Genomic DNA, 22,199 nt, shown 5'->3' with positions numbered 1-22,199 from the left:
TGGACCACATAGAGTAACTTGGACCTACCCTGACTAGGGAAGGGCAGCGAGCAGGGTCTGTGGCAGCAGAGCATGTGAACAAGATGGCAATATGCAGAACTAGATTACACCGCACAACTTCAGGTATGAAGAAACAAAGTTTACTTAAATGAAAACACAGTACATACCAAAACATAATGTCAGGATCCCAATTCCACACATCAGAGTAGGGTACACGTCTCAGGATAACAGACGAAGGCAGGAGGACATCACGGGTTGATAAAGTCCAGGGTTATCTGGCACGGGCATGCTAGGATGGCCTCTCAGGCGCAGCACAGGTTCAGCAGGAGAACATCAGAAACTGACCTCGGACAGACGTCAGACGATGGCAGGGGTCATCACGGGTTGATGCAGTCCAGGGTCATCTGGCACGGGCTTACTAGGACATCCTCTCTCAGGCCTCAGGCGTAGCACAGGCTCAGCAGGAGAACATCAGACACCGACCCAGGACAGATGTCATCACAGGGTGGACCCTGGGGAACATCGGGTCACAGGCAGGACATCAGGACACAGACTGGGCATCAGGATAGACATCCGGGACACTGGCGTGGCAGCCCAGGTCATCAGCTTGGACACTGGCATGGCAGCCCAGGACATCAGGACATCGGACACAGGAAGGACATCGGGACATCAGGACATAGGCAGGGCATCAGGACATCAGGAATATGGATAGACATCTGGGACACTGGTGTGGCAGCCCAGGTCATCGCCTGGGACACTGGCGAGGCAGCCCAGGGCATCAGGACATCGGACACAGGAAGGACATCGGGACATCAGGACATAGGCAGGGCATCAGGACATCAGGAATACAGATAGACATCTGGGACACTGTCGAGGCAGCCCAGGTCATCAGCTGAGACTCAGATCGCACAGGATCAGGTAGCGGTGGCCATCAGGTTCCTAGCTACAGCCGTCAGGCTCCGTGCATTGGACCTAGGAAGGAACTCAAGCATGATGGTGCAAGCACCGCCGGACTGGACCTGGGCCAGATGGGGTTAGAATGCATAACAGGCTGATAACAGCACTGTAAGGGCTCAGCATAAACACCAGACTCCATCTTTAAAAGATGAACCCAGGAAGTTCAGTCACTCGGTACAGGGTGTCAGACACAAATGGACTTCAGGAACATAACAGAGGACACAGTTCAGACAGGGTCAGGTACTGGATATGCAGCCTCCAGGATGGGCTGGTCTGGGTACTCTGCCCCCAGATTAGGCAGAAAAACAAAACACAAATGGATCTGGATTTGCAGACTCCAGGATAGGCGGGTCTGGGTACTCTGTCCCCAGATTAGGCAGAAAAACAAAACACAAACAGATCTGGATATGCAGCCTCCAGGATAGGCGGATCTGTGTACTCTGCCCCCAGAACAGGCGGAAGACAGGTATCAGCTCTCCCAGAACATACTGCAGACAGAACGGGAGCTGGATACCTAACTCCTAAGGCAAGACACAGAAACGCAATGCAATGCTCTGGCAATGCCCAACAGGAAAAAAGGAGTTTATATAGGAGCTGCCCCTCAGCAATAGGCTGAGGAAGCAACACAGGTGCACACTCAAACCCTAATAAAAGCAGGGTAGGTGTGGCCGCGCGCACCGTAAGCACAAACAGAAACCATTACAGCACAGACAGCACAGGAACTGTGGCTTAGGGCACCTGGCAGTGACTGCTAGCCTGAACACACATGGAAAGTCGTGCACCAGCTGCAGAGGACCTTGCAAGCCTCGGATAGCTTCTACAGCGACAGCCAGGGACCGCACATGCGGGTGGTCATGTAGCAGAGCAAAGACATCACAGCACATGTACAGACAGCTACGCAGCAGCACAGGGAACTGAGCCGCATCCATACAGATAACAGACTACAGTATCCCTGCAAGTTAGGGGGAGAGGAGCAAGGGTTAAAGCAGAGACATGCAAAAGTAACGCCAAAGAAACAAGGTATAAACCCAGCGGCGTTACAGGTGCTTCGCGTCCTTCTCAAATATTTTGAGTGCTGTTGCAGCCTACTGTTCAGCTCTATTTGTGGCTTTTAATGCTCAATCACTTGCTTTTTTCTCCATGAAGGGTTCATATACATAGACAGGAACCTGCCTTTCCGTTACTGCTCTGATTTACTTTCCCATAACATGTGGGATACATTGGGCACTCTGTTCCACTAATCCACTGTGATCGACAGTCTGAATTCCCGCCTGCTTTATGCTGCTGGTTCACAAAAAGAAGTTACATTCACAAAACAGTATTTCTGATAATGCTTCTCAAAACTGTCATAACTGCCAGTTCTTTTTATTTTTATTTTTTGCTGTGAAAAGCTACCTGCAGAAACATTGTCAAGACAATGAGTTAAGGGCTGACACACTGCTTAAAATTATATAGAGTGTTAAAGGGGTTCTCCACTGTCAGATAACACCAGCTGAATCATAAAATAAAAATGATCTATACGCATGTACTCACCGCATTTGTGCTGTTCCAGCAATGTTGGCGTCACTATTCCTGGACAATTATGAGACTTGTTGAATTGCATGCCGGCTGCAGAAAATGAATGGCCACTTGTAAGCTGCATCTCATCAATGTTCCATCAGGGCCGATGTCTGATATGATGGAATAGTAAAGGCTGCAATTGTCAAGCGGCCACTGAACAGCAGCTGACTCTGTGGCCCTCAGGGATCCCTGTTTAAGTCATAATCCCTGTATAGGGGTTAAAGGCTAGAGACACACTAGCAATTTTAAAATCTGTCCGATTTTGATGCAGGGAGTCGGATGAGTGTCATCCGATTTACATCCGAATGCGGTGTGATTGTTATCGGACTGTAATGCAATTTTAACATTAGCATTTACCTAGAGAAATTATTTACACATCATTTTCAAAGGAAATAAGGAAATATTCTTCAAAACATAGATAGACACCCATAGGCTTCTATTGTGGCATGTGATCTGAATTCTGATTACAATCGCAGCATTCTGCGACTTTTTTCCTGTCCGATCGTGATCCGTTCCGAGCTAAAAAAAAAACAAAAAAACCCACAGATGAAGACACAATCACAGACTAAAATTGGTCCGAATTTAGTCCAATTTTTTATCGGATTGTATTTGTCTGATTTGATTGCAAGTGGGAATGAGCCCAAAGGGTAAACTTTAGGGCAACCCCATGACTCTGGGAAATGGAATAGCTTGCGCAAAACCTGTTCGTATTGACATCTCTCACATAGGGTGGGTTTAAGTATGTCACCTGCTTGTTAGTACATTACATTTTGAATCTATGTCATTGTTTGTCATTGAAAACCTCTGAGAGGTGTATTATCTATAGCATTGACTTTCACAGGAAAGTGTAATTTTTGTAAAGGTAAATTAAGATTCTTTGCCATTTAGGCATAAACAAAATTGGCTTCAGAATGACAATCAATGAATGCCTTAACCCCCACAGATTTTGCAAGATATGGCAAACCGGAAGTAATAAGTTTGCAGAATCAAAGGGCAATAACTGTGCAACCAGGTGGGCATCCTGGGACCCATCTCGGCACTGGAGATTCTCTGACTGGGGTTGTTTTGGGCTGGCTTGGATACTGGCTCCCCAGCCAAAAAATAGCAGCCCGAAGCCACCCAGAAATGGTACAACTATTTGATGCACCAATTTTGGTGCTTTGCCCTGCTCTTACCACTTGCCCTGCAGTGGTGGCAAGTGGGATTTATATCCAGGCTGAGAACCACTGGGAGAATGAGCTGCTGCGAGTGCAGCATAAGTGACCAACAGTGACGTCATCAAGTTTACCACCGGTCACTGAAGCTGCATGGGATGGAGGGCTGGCTGGCTGGATGGATGGATGGATGAAAGGATGAATGAGGATTGGATGAATGAGAGATGGATGAATAGATGGGGATGGATGGATGGGCGGATGAGGGATGCATGGAGGAATGTATGGAGGTATGGCTGGATGGATGAGGAATGGATGGATAGAGGGATGGCTGGATGAGGGATGGAGGGATCGATGGATGAGGGGAAGGCTGGAGGGATGGATAGATGAGGGATGGATGAATGGCTGGATGGTGCAATGGCTGTAATCCATAGCATCCCACACCATAATCCATTTGCTTGACATGTGCTCTTCAGCCTGAACAGTGGCATCATGCTACCGTTCATGCTTAGAAGCAAATAAGATGGAGCTGAAGTGAGCAGGCCATGAACTACGGTGATCACCGCTAGCACAATGAGAAAAGGTCACAATGTGCAATGTGAGTTCACCGCAAGAAATTTCCCTCGGTGAACTCGCAGCTGCACCATGAGATTTTTTCCTCACTGTGCGAGTAGTGATCTCACCGAAGTCACCACAGTTTTTTGGCCTTGCTGGGAATGCAGCCTCAAGGCCCTGTGGTAACCTTGATGATGTCACCGCTGGTGACTGATGCTGCGCTCGCAGCAGCTCATTCATCAGTGGTTCTCAGCCTGTCAGTCGCATCTTGGCACAGTCCAGGTTGAAAACTGTTCATCCCCAGACATTAATAATGGCGTGGAACAGAACTACAGATGGATGAGGGATATGGTTGTTTTTTATTTTTGTTTTATTACAGGAGACGTTGGCTTCAATGGAATGAGTGTTAGGTGAGTAAAACTGTGTTTCTTATTTATAAAAAAGTTAAAGTGTGTTTTATTGTTGATAACCAGCCTTGCTAATGCTGACAGCTGAGGGTTGAAGCCCCAGCTGTCAGTTTTGCCTGGCTGGTTATCAAAAATACAGGGGATACCACACTGTTTTGTTTTTAGTTACTTATTCATAGCGCAAGCGGTAGGTAATGAATTCTCTCATCAGCTGCTGCCTGCTCTCGCTGTCATTAGTGGCAGCAGGCGTAGGCTGTTGGGAGCAGTAGTCCCATTAGGCGACGCCAGTGACCGGAGGCAAACTTTTTACCTCTAGTCACAGCTGCATGCTCAGGCTGTCATTTGATGATTTTAATCATTAATGATTTTACCGCCGATCAGAAGCAGTGTTTGTCACGCTGTCATGCACATGGAATAGGGTCCAGGTACTCTTCCGGTATCCGAACACAAAGTATTTTTAACAGTTCAGCTGAACCCGCCAGACCCAAACATCCAGGGGTCTGCCCATCTATAATGATGGCAAATTTGCCCTGCAACACCTTGACTAAATGAGCCAGGTCTTGCATTTGATCCACCACCGTTTGGAGGGGATCCTCATTTTGTCTGTCCAGTCAATCTGTCAGGCGGCACTCTTTGTAGTCACCTGGTTGCTCCAAAAAAGGCAATGACGAACAGGCTTGGTGCAACTACTCTGTTTCCCAAAGCCCAGGGGTTGAACTTAAACAGGGGTCCCTGGGCAATGGCCACAAAAACAGTAGCTGTTCAATGGCACAAGCTGACAAGAAGGATAGTCAGGTAGCCAGGTCAGATTTAGGAGGTCACATCATAAACATAATCATAATGTAAGAGGTTGGTCAAAATTCATGGTCAGAATGCAGTAGGACTCAAGAAAATAACAAAAGCAAGGGCTAGAGCACAAGACACATAGCAAAACTAATTGACTGGAGGTGGTAGTCAGAGAACCAGAGATAGCAGACAGCACAGCCCATAGCTCTCAGAAAAGAGTAATAAAAAACCAGACAATTAATCCCATAACTCCCTGATCAAGTGGCACCACAAGTCCTAGGAATGAAACAGGACCGATGCTGTTATGCATCTGTAGCAACAAAGGAGCAGGAAACAAAGGAGTTAAAGAGACAGGAATTGGCACAGATTTTACACTACTGTCCATCATCTAATACTAAACCTGTCATAGATCTGCAAGTTTATAGAAAGTAGAGGGAGATTTATTAGGTGAGGTGTTTTTTGGCAGGAATTAAACTGCTAGTTTTGCATATATCTGTTTTTGCAAAGATTTGCAACATTTTTTATTTTCAAACTGTTTTCAGCACTTTACAAAAATATTCAAGATCTTAGAGGGAGGGAAGGGATCACGCACAGTCAGACAAAATGTACTCCAGAACTGGTATAACATATTAAATTACAGCTTCATTCTATGCCTGTTTACCTGAGATCTAGTAACATTTTGTTGTGCAATCTGGTTAATTTTATGTGCTCCATTTCTTTCAGAAAAAAAAACGTGTGGCAGACCTCCACATTTACAAAATGGCCAAATCACAGAATCTGTGAATGCCACATACGATTCAGGTTCATTAGTGACATACAAGTGTCAGCAGTTCTTTAAAGCTCAGGGTCAAACAGTGATCCAATGTCAAGATGGAAAATGGGACGAACCTCCTGTTTGTCTTGGTATGTGCATGCAGTGATTTTTTTATACTGATATTGTTTATCGGAATTAGCATCAACAAGTAATTTATTGTCAGTTGTATTTGATGTTGTAAGCAAAGCATTGGGGATTTTCTTCTATCCTTTTTCATTTCTGATTCTTGTGCTAGCTTCATCGATGGGATGGATGGTGGGATCAAGAATAGGATGTCCTCTATGCAGAACATCTATTGATCATTTTCCAGGAAAGCAGGATCAAGCTGAAGAATACTCTCTTTGAGCTTACCTACTGGTAGAGGTGCTCGGAAATGCAGCCTTAAAACTATTTTTTGTGGACGTTCATATTCTTTTTATTTTTACTATTGCTATCTTTACTTTATTAATGGTATGGATTTCACCTCACTTTTTATTATGAGGTTTCTTACCAGCACTTTCAGGCACATTGTCGCTTTGTATCATATTTGATACACTTTTAGAGTTTCCCACAATCAAGCATATTTTAGATATTCTTAGGGATAATTCACCAATAGTTGCTATTTTGTACACAATGCGCCTTACATTTACCTTCTATGCCTTACTGGGCTTTGATCCACAGTGCCGAGTTTGGTTTGCTCTTTTGTTCTGGCACAGCATAATCTAATGTGCTGCATGCAAATGGCAGTATTTCGACTTTGTTGCGCTTCCTGCTATGTTCACTACTGTGTGCTACTATTTGGCGTTTTCAGAAATATATATATCTTTACAATTTCCATTGATGTCATGTACTACAGTCATATTTGCTTACGTCTATTAGATATGAGGGGATCAATTTGTAGAACCTCAAGTTCAAGTCGATTTTCCTGAAATTTGCACTTCTATCTTAATTTGAACACTTTGAGATTCAATTAACGAGTCACACAATGCAAATAAAACTTTCCAAGCACTATTGCTAAGCGGGTTAATGCCATTTTGTATATCCATGGTCACTTCCTTACAATGCCCTGCAATTGTGACACCTATAGGATTATCGTACCTTGTAGACTGGTGGTCAGTGAGAGATCAGCTTTCCTATTCGGCTGTACTCGCTTCCACATAATGCCCTGCAGACTCAGTTTGCATCTCCAGATTTCAAAAATAAGTGGAACATATATTATATTGCAAATTATCAGAAGTTAGCCTCTCTTGCCCAGCATCATCTCTGAGTAGGTTAATGTCATTTTTTGTGGCCACTCTAACATCTCCACAATACAATATTTGCTCATCTAGTTAGTTTTTCTTATGGACTTAGGATACTATGTAACCAGTCCACTTTTATTAACTAAATTATATAGCTCAGTGGGTTAGTATTTCCCTTTTTTAAATTTTTTTTTACATGGTGCCCCAGCCTTGTGGTTATGCAATGGTATATGGTTATTACGCATGCATAGCTGCATAACTTTGTTGTGGTGACGACACAACATGTGTGTTCCATCGTCCGCAAATGAGAACACCGTTTCCACCTTGGTTGGATACAATGTACAATGCATGCAGGTGTTTTCCTGCTGCCGGGTCACTATGACCTCTGTCCCCGAACATTATTGGATTATAAGTTTAGGACTTTCCCCCTCCCCAACACGCCCCCTAAGAAAGAAAGGTGAAACACGCATTGGGGTGGAGGGACGTGCGGCCACCAGCATTATAATATGTAAGTACTTTAGTGATTTATTTATCTTATATCTGTTGGGCAGCTGAGTAGTCTACATGAAAAAATGTTTCTAATAGATTATGTAAGTTATTACCTTCTATTTCCCTAAACTTTATTGGACTGTATCAGCTGAATTAACTCCTGTGTGTATCCAGGTATTTTTGCATGGGATGGCACTTCGCTTAAATAACTGATAGTGGATGTAGTTTGTACTTTATATTTTAGACATTTTAAACAACATTTTTTCATGGGCAGATTATATACAGGTGCTTCTCACAAAATTAGAATATCATCAAATGTTAATTTATTTCAATTCTTCAATACAAAAAAGTGAAACTTATATATTATATATAGTTATTACAAACAGAGTGATCTATTTCAAGTATTTATTTCTGTTAATGTTGAGGATTATGGCTTACAGCAAATTGAAACCCAAAAGTCATTATCTCAATAAATTAGAATTAACAAAAAACACCTGCAAAGGCTTCCTAAATGCTTAAAAAGGTCACTTAGTCTTTTTCAGTAGGCTCCACAATCATAAGGAAGACTGCTGACTTGACATACTGTATGTCCAGAAGTCAGTCATTGATACACTCCACAAGGAGGTTAAGCAACAAAACGTAATTTCTAAAGGAGCTGGCTGTTCACAGAGTGCTGTATCCAAGCAAATTAATGGAAAGGTGAGTGGAAGGAAAAAGTGTGGGAGATATAGGTGCACAAGCAACCGGGATAACCGCAGCCTTGAAAGAATTGTTAAGAAAAGGCCATTCAAAATGTTGGGGGAGATTCACAAGGAGTGGACTGCTGCTGGAGTCATTGATTAAAGATACACCACACACAGACGTATCCAGGACATGGGCTACAAGTGTCGCATTCCTTGTGCCAGCAACTCATGACCACTAAACAATGCCATAAGCGTCTTACCTGGGCCAAGGAGAAAAAGAACTGGACTGTTGCTCAGTGGTCCAAGGTGTTGTTTTCAGACAAAAGTAAATGTTGTATTTCATTTGGAAATGAAGGTCCCAGAGTCTGGAGGAAGAGTGGAGAGGCCACAATCCAAGCTGCTTGAGCTCTAGTGTGAAATTTCCACAGTCAGTAATGGTTTGGGGAGCTATGTCATCTGCTGTGGTGCGCAGTACTTGGAGGAACGGACCCTTGAAGGTATATATTATACATTATTGTTCTATATTGAACCTTTGGTGCTCACCTTTGGTGTTTTGGGGACACATGCACATATACCATATCCCCTATATTTGTGTGTTTCCCGATTGGACCATTGTTTTTTCTATTTTTCACCTTATACTAGATTTAGTACATACTTTACTTACACTTGTGCACTTTTTTTGCATGTTTGCACATATATTGTTTCCTGCTTGTCTTTTTGCACATGTCCATACACATATATATTCTAACATATGTTCTTGAATGCACTGTTGTGCGCGCCATGGTTCCATTAATTGATCATTTTTGCTGATGATTTCCTCCGATAACTTTTTTTCCTTTTTGTGTCCGTCCCACCTTTGCTATTTATATATATATATAGTCTTATATATCTTTATATATGTATTTTTAAAGTATATTATCTATTTTTAATTTTTATATTCCTGTTATATTTGGTATTTTTATTGTATTTGGTAAGGAATTGGATTGCTACATTTTCTTTGGTGTAGGTCCACTGTGTTTTATCAAGACCAAAGTCAGTGCAGCCGTCTACCAGGATATTTTAGAACACTTCATGCTTCCCTCTGCCAACCAGCTTTTTGGAGATGGAAATTTCATTCTCCAGCAGGACTTGGCACCTGTCCACACTGCCAAAAGTACAATACCTGGTTTACAAACAACAGTATCACTGTGCTTGATTGGCCAGCAAACTCATCTGACCTTAACCCCATAGAGAATCTATGGGCAGGGCCGTATTTGCCACTAGGCACTTGAGGGCATGTGCCTAGGGGTGGGAGGATGCTGGGGGGTGGCGCCTGAGCAAAGTTTTTTTTTTTTTTTAACAATAGTGCGGGGTAGCGCCCAACCGCCCTCCCTATCTCCCTCTTCTCCTCCCTCTTCTGGCTGCTGCGGTGCTATCGGATCCTCTGCTGCGCTATCACATATGCTGCAGTGGAGGCCGGGAGTAGGAAGAGGAACACGTCACACTGCAGGCCCCGCCCCCTCCTCGCTGTGGCGCCAAGTTCAGTTCCTGCCTGAGCAGCTGCGGGGGAGGATTGTGTGAGGTGTGTTGTGTCCAGGTCAGTTGTGTGGTGCTTGGTGTGGAAGTGCTAGTCCCAGCATATCCGGCAGCTTCAGTGCTAGCAGCAGAGGCCGGCCCGCTCAGCTACAGACTGCACAAGATTATGCTGACATGGGCCCTGTCCTCACCTGTTCTTGTTGATGCTGCGGTCTGCGGGGAGGGAAGGAGCATCACACTGAGCCTCACGCTGTGATTCCCTCTGCTGCTGCCTGTGCCCTGCTGCTGACATGAGGATGTGAACAGAGGGGGGAGCCGGGGAGGTGCTGAGAGGAACATCACTGAGGCAGGACATTAACCATGTCCTGATCACTGTTAGGGGGCCTCTGCAGTATGTGTCCACTCTGCCCCATGTACACCTTCCAGCAAGGCTTGTTTTTATTATTCTGGAGCTGCTGTACAACCATAAATTCCAGCATTCCCAGTCTTTGTGTAAGGGGGACTTGTACCCTCACGCCCTGACTTTTATTCTGTAGCTGCAGAATAACTACAGGTTTAGGTTACATGTCCTGTCATTCTAATTATGGAGATGTAGGACTGCAAATCCCAGTATGCCCTGTGGTTGGTACTGTAGAGACTGCAAATCCCAGCAAGCCCTGTGGTTGATACTGTAGGGACTGCAAATCCCAGCATGCCCTGTGGTTGATACTGTAGGGACTGCAAATCCCAGCATGCCCTTTGGTTGATACTGTAGGGACTGCAAATCCCAGCATGCCCTGTGGTTGATACTGTAGGGACTGCAAATCCCAGCATGCCCTGTGGTTGATACTGTAGGGACTGCAAATTCCAGCATGCCCTGTGGTTGATTCACTAGGGAGAGGTAGTGATGGCTACTTGCCAACATGTGCGGCACTTGCGGTGAGACAAAAAAACACTGCTAGCAGTGTTTTTTTTCCGTTGCTGCAACTGCCGCACATGTCCACAAGTCCCATAGGGAATGAATGCGGCCGTATGATTTTACTGTACACCGGACATGAATTACCGGCTTTTCAAAGGACGCTGGTGCATAAAAATCGGACAGCACTCGCATGGTGCGAGTGCTGTAGGATTTTTTTCTTTGCACCCATTGACTTGCATTGGCAAGTCTCGGCTGATATACGAGTGAAATCACTCGCGCTGATAATACAGCTGAGAAAAAAAACGATGATTGGAGCTGCCCCATAGATTTATACTGGTCCGAGTGTGATGCGATTTTTTTTTTTCTCACATAGCACTCGCCCGTGTTCCTCGTTAGTGTAACTCCAGCCTTAGGGCTCATTTCCACTTGCGAGAAACGCGTCCGTGTGTCGCATGTGGAAACCAAGCTGTGGCGCCGGCACTCCAGAGCGGAGCGTGCGGCCGCATAAGAACACATGGAGCTGCACGCTCCGCTCCAAAGTGCCGGCGCCACAGCTTGGTTTCCACATGCGACACACCGACGCATTTCTCGCAAGTGGAAATGAGCTCTTACTCATACTCACCAATGGGGGAGGCAGCACTAAAAGTGCCTAGGGCAGCAGAAACTCTATATACGGCCCTGTCTATGGGGTAATAATAATAATAAGAAGAAGAATTTTTATTTATATAGCACCAACATATTCCGGAGCACTTTCAAATTAAGTGAGGACATGTACAGACAATAAATTCAGTACAAGTTAAGTCAATTTAAACAGTGACATTAGGAGTGAGGTCCCTGCTCGCAAGTTTACAATCTACAAGGAAATGGGGGGGACACAATAGGTGAAAAGTGCTTGTTATTTCAGGTCTGGCAATTATAATAAATAGGGATTTTCATACACTGTGTGCAGAATTATTAGGCAAGTTGTATTTTAGAGGATTATTTTTATTATCGATCAACAACTATGTTCTCAATCAACCCAAAAGACTCATAAATATCAAAGCCTAATATTTTTGGAAGTTGGAGTGTTGTTTTTTTTTAGATTTAGCTATCTTAGGAGGATATCTGTTGTGCAGGTAACTATTACTGTGCAGAATTATTAGGCAACTTAATAAAAACCAAATATATTCCCATCTCACTTGTTTATTTTCACCAGGTAAACCAATGTAACAAAATTTAGAAATAAACATTTCTGACGTGTGATGCAGCGGTATGACCATACATAGTGAAATGGCAGTGACCCAAACAAGTTCAAACAAAACGTTCTTTTATTGTGTTACTTCACACAGTCAATATAGTATACGGCTTCTTCATACAGTCCATTAATAATGCATGGCTATATGACGCAGTCAATACACAGGCCAAACTTCCCTCTGTCCAGTTTCCCTGGGTGACCGCACGCCGGTAACAAGTCTCTGTACTCACTAAGCGCACTCCACTCTTTATCCTCTAGAGTGCAGCCGGGTACATGTAAGACAGCCCAAGACGCAGGGTGTCAGTCTCTCTGGTTCCTTTAGCCTCTGTGTAGCTCCACACAGAGAGAGCTCTGCAGACAACTGCCCTGTCTGCTTCTAAGAACACACTGACACACCTCCCCCACTACTGCAGGGCTTTTTAATCAGTCACTGCTTCACTATTCTAATTACAGCCACACCTGAGTCTGTAGTATGCCCTCATGGCCTCACTACGCCTCCATGCACATTCTGGAGTGCACATACAGTGCCCCCTAGCTGTAACAGGGGTCACTGCCTCACACATGTGAAAACAAAACCCCAAAAAATTAGTGACCAATATAGCCACCTTTCTTTATGATGACACTTAACAGCCTTCCATCCATAGATTCTGTCAGTTGCTTGATCTGTTTACGATCAACATTGCGTGCAGCAGCCACCACAGCCTCCCAGACACTGTTCCGAGAGGTGGACTGTTTTCCCTCCCTGTAGATCTCACATTTTATGAGGGACCACAGGTTCTCTATGGGGTTCAGATCAGGTGAACAAGGGGGCCATGTCATTATTTTTTCTTCTGTGAGACCTTTACTGGCCAGCCACGCTGTGGAGTAGTTGGAGGCATGTGATGGAGCATTGTTCTGCATGAAAATCATGTTTTTCTTGAATGATACAGATTTCTTCCTGTAACACTGCTTGAAGAAGTTGTCTTCCAGAAACTGGCAGTAGGTCTCGGAGTTGAGCTTACATAGTTACATAGTTATTAAGGTTGAAGGAAGACTTTAAGTCCATCTAGTTCAACCCATAGCCTAACATGCCCTAACATGTTGATCCAGGGGAAGGCAAAAAAAAACCCTGTGGTAAGAGTAAGCTCCATCATGGGGAAGAAAATTCCTTCCCGACCCCACATACGGCAATCAGACTAGTTCCCTGGATCAACGCCTTATCAAGGAATCTAATATATATACCCTGTAATATTATACTTTTCCAGAAAGGTATCCAGTCCCCTCTTAAATTGAAGCAATGAGTCACTCATTACAACATCATACGGCAGAGAGTTCCATAGTCTCACTGCTCTTACAGTAAAGAATCCGCGTCTGTTATTATGCTTAAACCTTTTTTCCTCCAGACGTAGAGGATGCCCCCTTGTCCCTGTCACCGATCTATGATTAAAAAGATCAGCAGAAAGGTCTTTGTACTGTCCCCTCATATATTTATACATTAACATAAGATCACCCCTTAGTCTTCGTTTTTCCAAACTAAATAGCCCCAAGTGTAATAACCTATCTTGGTATTGCAGACCCCCCAGTCCTCTAATAACCTTGGTTGCTCTTCTCTGCACCCGCTCCAGTTCAGCTATGTCTTTCTTATACACCGGAGACCAGAACTGTGCACAGTATTCTAAGTGTGGTCGCACTAGTGACTTGTATAGAGGTAAAATTATGTTCTCCTCATGAGCATCTATGCCTCTTTTAATGCATCCCATTATTTTATTTGCCTTTGTAGCAGCTGCCTGACACTGGCCACTGAATATGAGTTTGTCATCCACCCATACACCCAGGTCTTTTTCATTGACGGTTTTGCCCAGAGTTTTAGAATTAAGCACATAGTTATACATCTTATTACTTCTACCCAAGTGCATGACCTTACATTTATCCCCATTAAAGCTCATTTGCCATTTATCAGCCCAAGCTTCTAGTTTACATAAATCAGTCTGTAATATAAAATTGTCCTCCCCTGTATTGATTACCCTGCAGAGTTTAGTGTCATCTGCAAATATTGAAATTCTACTCTGAATGCCCCCTACAAGGTCATTAATAAATATGTTAAAAAGAAGAGGGCCCAATACTGACCCCTGTGGTACCCCACTACTAACCGGACCCAGTCCGAGTGTGCTCCATTAATAACCACCCTTTGTTTCCTATCCCTGAGCCAACTCTCAACCCACTTGCACATATTTTCCCCTATCCCCATTATTCTCATTTTATGTATCAACCTTTTGTGTGGCACCGTATCAAAAGCTTTTGAAAAGTCCATATACACTACATCTACTGGGTTCCCTTGGTCCAGACCGGAGCTTCACTCCATCCTCAACCCGAAAAGGTCCCACAAGTTCATCTTTGATGATACCAGCCCATACCAGTTTTCAAGGCGCACTTGAATAGGTTGGGGCTAGGTATCAGTCTGATTATCTGGGGAAGTGCATTCCAGAGAGGTGGCGCAGCACGAGAGAAGTTTTGGAGACGGAGGTGCGAGGTATTGTCAAGAGGAAGATGAGAGACACAAGACCCAACAATGAAGATGAGCTGAAGGCTGCTATCAAGCAACCTGGGCTTCCATAACACCTCAGCAGTGATCGCCTGATCGCCTCTATGCCATGCCGCATTGATGCAGTAATTGATACCAAACTAGCCCAGACCAAGTATTGAGTGCATTTACTGAACATACATTTCAGTAGGCCAACATTTTGGATTTTAAAATCATTTTTCAAGCTGATGTTATAAAGCATTCTAATTTACTGAGATAATGACTTTTGGGTTTTCATTGGCTGCAAGCTATAATCATCAACATTAACAGAAATAAACACTTGAAATAGATCGCTCTGTTTGTATTGACGCTATATAATATATGAGTTTCACTTTTTGTATTGAAGAACTGAAATAAATTAACTTTTTGATGATATTCTAATTTTGTGAGAAGCACTTGTGTACCCTTCTTTGGGCTTTATCTATATGCCCGCTGTGTGTTATTGATATAAATGCTGTTTTTGTCATATGATTCAAGCAACCATCCCAATCTGAACTTTTATAACATGTCGATGATTTCTTAATAACTAAATCATCCCAATTAATCCAGCTTTACACTGGATAATTAACCAATTTATCACAATATCTATCATAAAGCTACAGTGTATTGAAAGAAACACATTTCTACCAAAAGTGCATTACACTGGCTCAAAAGATAAAAGCTGGCTGAGTGCAAGTCTTCATAGTATTAGGCTTAAAAATATACTCTATTAGGTAAGTGGATGAAGATAAAAATGAATTAGAGATGCTCTAATTATGTTATATCTTTTCTTACATGTAGTATATTATAGATTATTATAGTAGTAATTATGTCTTGTATATAAATATGTCACTGTGCTGTGATAAGTCAACAGTAATCTGCTCAGTCCATGGTCTACTACGAGACCTATCAAAGATCTGAAAGTTAATAGAACATTGAGAATTATTAAGTGATTTGCATTGTTTGCATATATCTGTTTTGTGGCAAAAAAATTCAAGCTGCTTTCAGCAATTTACAAAAGCATTCGGGGTTAGAGGGATGGAGGGGACCACCAACAGCCTGAAAATGTGGCCCAAGACTGGCAAAAATTGTTAAATGACAGCTTGATTCTACTCCTGTTTAACTGGCATCTACTTCCATTTTGTTCTTAAATCTAGCAAATGTTATGCTTTCCATTTATTTCAGCAATGAAACCATGTGGCAGACCTCCACAAATACTCTATGGACACATCACAGAACCTGTGAATAACACTTATGATTCTGGTTCATCAGTGACATACAAGTGTCAACCGTACTTTGCCGTTTACGGCCAAGAAATGATCCAATGTCAAGATGGAAAATGGGGCAAACCACCTGCTTGTCTTGGTATGTACATGCAGTGATTTGTTTTCTATACTGATAGCATTCATGGTAAGTGGTAAAACAAGTAATTTATGCTAATTAGTATTTGATATTTTATCAAAAAGGATAAATAACATTGTGCACCTCCACAATTTATTATTTTTCTCTTTCAATTTACTTTTTAAGCAATGGGGATTTTCAGCGTAAACAATTATTTAGTTAAAATTTTATGCATAGTTAAAATAACTAAAGCAAAAAGCTGAAAATGTTACCCAACCCACCAATGAGGTTATTCAACCATGGTACCAATTGTTCATGAGATGTATCGAACCAGGTTGGTATAACTTTTTGTGTTGCTAGGATCTTGACACTCGGACATATGGGAAATAATATTTGTACGTATTTATTAGCAAGCAATGCTACATAAAAATACAAAGTGGATAGAATATGCCAATTATATCCTAAATGGAACTATTCACCTGCAGATCTACACTTTGTGCACAATTATGAGGCAATTTGTATTTTTGATGATTAATTTTATTATTGAACAAGTAAAGTTCTATCGGTGAATCCAAAAGGTTAACAAACCTACATATTTAACAATGCAAAAATGAGGTTTTCTCTCTCTTAGGATAATATCTATGCGAGCATAATTATAGGGCAATTATTAGCTTGCAGAATTATTATGAATTATTCTGAAAATAAATGAAAATGTAAACATTTTCATCTTAAAGGGCCACTGTCACCCCCTCCAGCCGTTATAAACTAAAAGAGCCACCTTGTGCAGCAGTAATGCTGCATTCTAACAAGGTGGCTCTTTTAGTTTTAGGTTCAAGTATACCCAAAATAAAGCGTTTTGATACTTAGCCACAATACCTGTCTTTAGCCAGGGAGGCGGGTCCTCACTCCCCAGCTTCAACCGCTACTCTGCCGTCACTCCAATCTTCAGGGGCTTTTGGCGCCACCCCCTCAGCGCTGTTTACGCTTCAAAACCGGCGCCTGCGCTGTGTACTACTGTGCTGCGCAGTCTGCAAGCCTGGTTGGGACGTCAGACGGCCAGAGCTTACTGCGCCTGCGCAGCACAGTAGTACACAGCGCAGGCGCCGGTTTTGAAACGTAAACAGCGCTGAGGGGGTGGCGCCGAAAGCCCCTGAAGATTGGAGTGACGGCAGAGTAGCGTTTCAAGCTGAGGAGTGAGGACCCGCCTCCCTGGCTAGAGACAGGTATTGTGGCTAAGTATCAAAACGCTTTATTTTGGGTATACTTGAACCTAAAACTAAAAGAGCCACCTTGTTAGAATGCAGCATTACTGCTGCACAAGGTGGCTCTTTTAGTTTATAACAGCTGGAGGGGGGTGACAGTGGCCCTTTAATTATTTTTATCTGTTACAGACAGAATAATAACCAAACAACTCAAAATGTACAAAAATACATTTTTAAAAAATATCAGTCACCAATATAGATGCCATTCAATAACAGTCATAAGCCTTTCACCGTGAAGTCTGTCAGTTTCTTAATTGATGATCAACTTTTTGGGCAACCAACCACAGCCTGGCAGGCAAAGTAGAGAGGTGTAATGTTTACCTTCACGGTAAATTTTCTGTTGAAGAAGGGCCCACAATTATTCTTTCATCTTTAAGACCTTTCCTGGCAGCCAAGCACAGGAGACTATGATTCATGAGATGGAGCATTGTTCTGCATAATAATCATAACTTTTTGAAAGATGCAGACTTTTTACTTCTACTTGAAGAAAGAGTCTTATAAAGACTGTCTGTTACTTTGAGAGTTGATTTTTAGCTCCAGTTCAACCCAGAAAACTCCAACTAGCTTATTTTAAATAACCAGACTACAGCAGTACCTTACCTCCACCTTGCCGGTGCCTGATTCAAAGTGGGGGTCTAAGCTTGTTACTGATGCAGAACTGGACTCATCCATCTGGTCTGTCAATAGTCATTTTTATCTCATCAGTCCGTAAAGTCTTCGAAAAATCAGTTTTCCCATACTGTATTTCTTGGCCCAGGCTTAACATTTCAATCTCTGTGTCTAGTTCAGCGGTTATCGGGATTCAGCCTCCCTTACATTGACCATATCTCTTATCACTGAGCACGTTGTACTTTTGGGTCCTCCAGGAAGGTTGCAGTTTTTTATTATGACAGCACTGGAGGGTATTGGTTCCTTGGTTCCTCCCATTTCATTCTTCTCAATTTTTTGGCAGTTAATGTGTGTTTTTTTTTCTCAACATGGTTGTTGCCACCCTGTTGACTTTGCAATAAAACTTTTGGTGGTTCCATGATTATGCCCCAATATCTTAGGAATTTTAAGAATGCTGCAGCCATCTTTAAGAATTGTAACAATGTTTGACTTTTCAGAGTCAGTTAAAGGGCATCTGTCAGACGGATCAATCTTCCTAAGCTATCTATATGGGCATATACTGTAGGTCATAAGAAGCTGAATAAAATCATGCATTGATATCTGTGATCTGATGTCTTGTTCCAGAGAAATCCACTTTTCTCTTATATGTAGATGACCTCTTTCAGGCTATGGGGAGGATGTTACATAGAAGATAACTTTGTCTCCAGAGCTTATTTTAAATTAAAGTGGAAGTTACCAATATGAGACACATAACTAACACAGAACAGGAGAAATAAAAATTGTCTTCTTGCAAACACATTGTTTGCAGTTGTCTGAGCTCAGCTGTATTGCAACAACAATGCAACCCTGTCTGCCTATGTGATGGAAACTGAAGCAATGAGAGTAACCTACAGATGTGTTAGTTGTAACCCTGCGCTGCTCGTGTGTATCTGATCAAGGAGTCAGAATCAGCCAAAAATATTGGTAGTGTGGTTGTGGTTTATTCTCTATGCGTTTCAGAGTTTTCCAACTGCTTCTTCAGAAAAACCACAGAGACAAAGAAAATTTGAATATTTTAAAATGCGTAGCGTATACTGTACTTCGAATATTTTTGCCTGATTCTCACTCCTAGATTAGAACAACCGCTATCTCCAAACTACTTGCATTACTGTGTTGGATATGCCAATCAGCGGAGCTACAGCAGCTTGAACCCTGTTTAATACCGTTTAATTGTTGTGTCTCACACAACCCCAGCAGGTGAGCAAAACTGCCTCTTATCACTACCTTAATTTGGATAACACCATATTGCGCTTTCCTTCTTCCCTTAACCAGTTCCTTAACCCCTTAGTGACAGAGCCAATTTGGTACTTAATGACCGAGCCAATTTTTACAATTCTGACCACTGTCACTTTATGAGGTTATAACTCTGGAACGCTTTATTTTTATGCCCTTAAATCAGAGAGATATGTCACAAAAAATAGTTAATAAGTAACATTTCCGACATGTCTACTTTACATCAGCACAATTTTGGAAACACATTTTTTTTGTTAGGGAGTTATAAGGGTTAAAAGTTGACATGCAATTTCTCATTTTTACAACACCATTTTTTTTTAAGGGACCACATCACATTTGAAGTCATTTTGAGGGGTCTATATGATAGAAAATAACCAAGTGTGACACCATTCTAAAAACTGCACCCCTCACGGTGCTCAAAACCACATTCAATAAGTTTATTAACCCTTTACGTGCTTCACAGGAACTGAAACAATGTGGAAGGAAAAAATGAACATTTAACTTTTTTTTGCAAATATTTTATTCAGAACCATTTTTTTAAATTTTCACAAGTGTAAAAACAGAAATTTAACCATAAATATTGCTGTGCAATTTCTCCTGAATACGCCGATACCCCATATGTGGGGGTAAACCACTGTTTGGGCGCACTGTAGAGCTTGGAAGAGAAGGAGCGCCGTTTGACATTTTCAATGCAGAATTGTCTGGAATTGAGATCGGATGCCATGTCACGTTTAGAGAGCCCCTGATGTGCCTAAACAGTGGAAACGCTCCACAAGTGACACCATTTTGGAAACTAGACCCCTTAAGGAACTTATCTAGATGTGTGGTGAGCACTTTGAACCCCGAAGTGCTTCACAGACGTTTATAACGTAGAGCCATGAAAATACAAAATCGCATTTGTTTACACAAAAATGATCTTTTCGCCCACAAATTCTTATTTTCACAAGGGTAACAGGAGAAATTAGACCACAAAAGTTGTTGAGCAATTTCTCCTGAGTACGTCGATACCCCATATGTGGGGCTAACCCACTGTTTGGGCGCACCGCAGAGCTTGGAAGAGAAGGAGTGCCGTTTTAATTTTTCAATGTAGAATTGGCTGGAATTGAGATCGGACGCCATGTCGCGTTTGTAGAGCCCCTGATGTGCCTAAACAGTGGAAACCTCCCACAAGTGACACCATTTTGGAAACTAGACCCCTTAAGGAACTTATCTTGATGTGTGGTGAGCACTTTAAACCCCCAGGTACTTCATGGAAGTTTATAACGTAGAGCCGTGAAAATAAAAAAATCGCATTTTTTCTACAAAAATGATGTTTTGGCCCCCAAATTTTTATTTTCACAAGGGTAACAGGAGAAATGAGACCAAAAAAGTTGTTGTGCAATTTCTCCTGAGTACATTGATACCCCATATGTGGGGGTAAACCTCTGTTTGGGCACACCGCAGAGCTTGGAAGAGAAGAAGAATTGGCTGAAATTGAGATCAGACGCCATGTCGCGTTTGGAGAGCCCCTGATAAGCCTAAACAGTAGAAACTCCCCACAAGTGACCCCATTTTGGAAACTAGACCCCTTAAGAAATGTATCTAGATGTGTGGTGAGCACTTTAAACCCCCAAGTGCTTCACAGAAATATATAAAGTAGAGCCGTGAAAATAAAAAATCCTATTTTTTCCCTCAAAAATGATTTTTTAGCCTGCAATTTGTTAATTTCTCAAGGGTAGCAGGAGACATTGGACCCCAAAAAATCTGTTGATCAGTTTGTACTGAGTATGCTGATACCCCATGTGTGGGGGGGCACTGTTTGGGCACCCATCGGGGCTCGGAAGGAAATGAGCACCGCTTGGAATGCAGACTTTGATGGGATGGTCTGCGGGCGTCATGTTGAATTTGCAGAGCTCCTGATGTACCTAAGCAGTAGAAACCCCCCACAAGTGACCCCATTTTGTAAACTAGACCCCAAAAGAGCTTATCTAGATGTGTTGTGAGCACTATGTACCCCCAACTGCTTCACAGAAGTTTATAATGTAGAGCCATGAAAATCCAAAAATCATATTTTTTCCACAAAAATTATCTTTTCACCCCCAAATTTTTACTTTCACAAGTGTAACAGGAGAAATTGGACCCCCAAATGTATTTTGCAAATTATGCTGAGTAGGCTGATACCCCATATGTGGGGGGACCACTGTTTGGGTGCATGGCAGAGCTCGGAAGGGAAGAAGCGCCGTTTTGGAATGCAGACTTTGATAGAATTGTCTGCAGGCATTATGTTGCGTTTGCAGAGCCCCTGATGTGCCTAAACAGTAGAAACCCCCCAAGTGACCCTATTTTGGAAACTAGACCCCCCAAGGAACTTATCTAGATGTGTGGTGAGAACTTTGAATGGTGAGAACTTTGAATGCCCAAGTGCTTCACAGAAGTTTATAATGCAGAGTTGTGAAAATAAAAAATATTATTTTTTCCACAAAAAAAGATTTTTTTAGCCCCCAAGTTTTCATTTTCAAAAGGGTAACAGAAGAAATTGGACCTCAAAAGTTGCTGTACAATTTATCCCGAGTACGCTGATGCCCCATATGTGGGGGTAAACCACTGTTTGGGCGCATGGCAGAGCTCAGAAGGGAGGGAGCACCATTTGACTTTTTGAGCGCAAAATTGGCTTTCGTGTTTGGAGACTCCCTGATGTACCTAAACAGTGGAAATACCTCAATTCTAACTCAAACCCTAACCCCAACACACCCCTAACCCTAATCCCAGCCCGATCCATAATCCTAATCACAACCCTAATGATAATCACAACCCTAACCCCAAAACAACCCTAATCTCAACCCTAACCATAACCCTAATCAAAACCCTATATCCAACACACCCCTAATCCTAATCTCAACCCTAACCTCAAACCTAACCCTAATCCCA

At 42.5% G+C, this 22,199-nt stretch overlaps 1 protein-coding gene across 11 annotated transcripts in view; it reads left to right on the top strand.

Moving 5' to 3' along the window:
- The window catches only part of LOC143788318 (complement factor H-related protein 3-like), a 249,585-nt gene that overhangs the window by 150,919 nt on the left and 76,467 nt on the right, over positions 1-22,199 (top strand). For 8 of the 11 annotated variants that reach the window (XM_077277888.1, XM_077277885.1, XM_077277882.1 and 5 more), the window contains 2 exons: positions 6,140-6,319; positions 15,994-16,173. In XM_077277888.1, the coding sequence (XP_077134003.1) occupies positions 6,140-6,319; positions 15,994-16,173 (360 nt within the window). The remainder of the gene's footprint in view (positions 1-6,139; positions 6,320-15,993; positions 16,174-22,199) is intronic. The other 3 variants (XM_077277890.1, XM_077277889.1, XM_077277887.1) reach the window with 1 other exon arrangement.

The sequence above is a fragment of the Ranitomeya variabilis genome, chromosome 8 (genome assembly GCF_051348905.1).
Source record: "Ranitomeya variabilis isolate aRanVar5 chromosome 8, aRanVar5.hap1, whole genome shotgun sequence".
In the NCBI taxonomy this organism is placed as follows: Eukaryota; Metazoa; Chordata; class Amphibia; order Anura; family Dendrobatidae; genus Ranitomeya; species Ranitomeya variabilis.
Note: the sequence above shows the minus strand (reverse complement) of the source record. Positions and strands in the feature narration are given on the sequence as shown.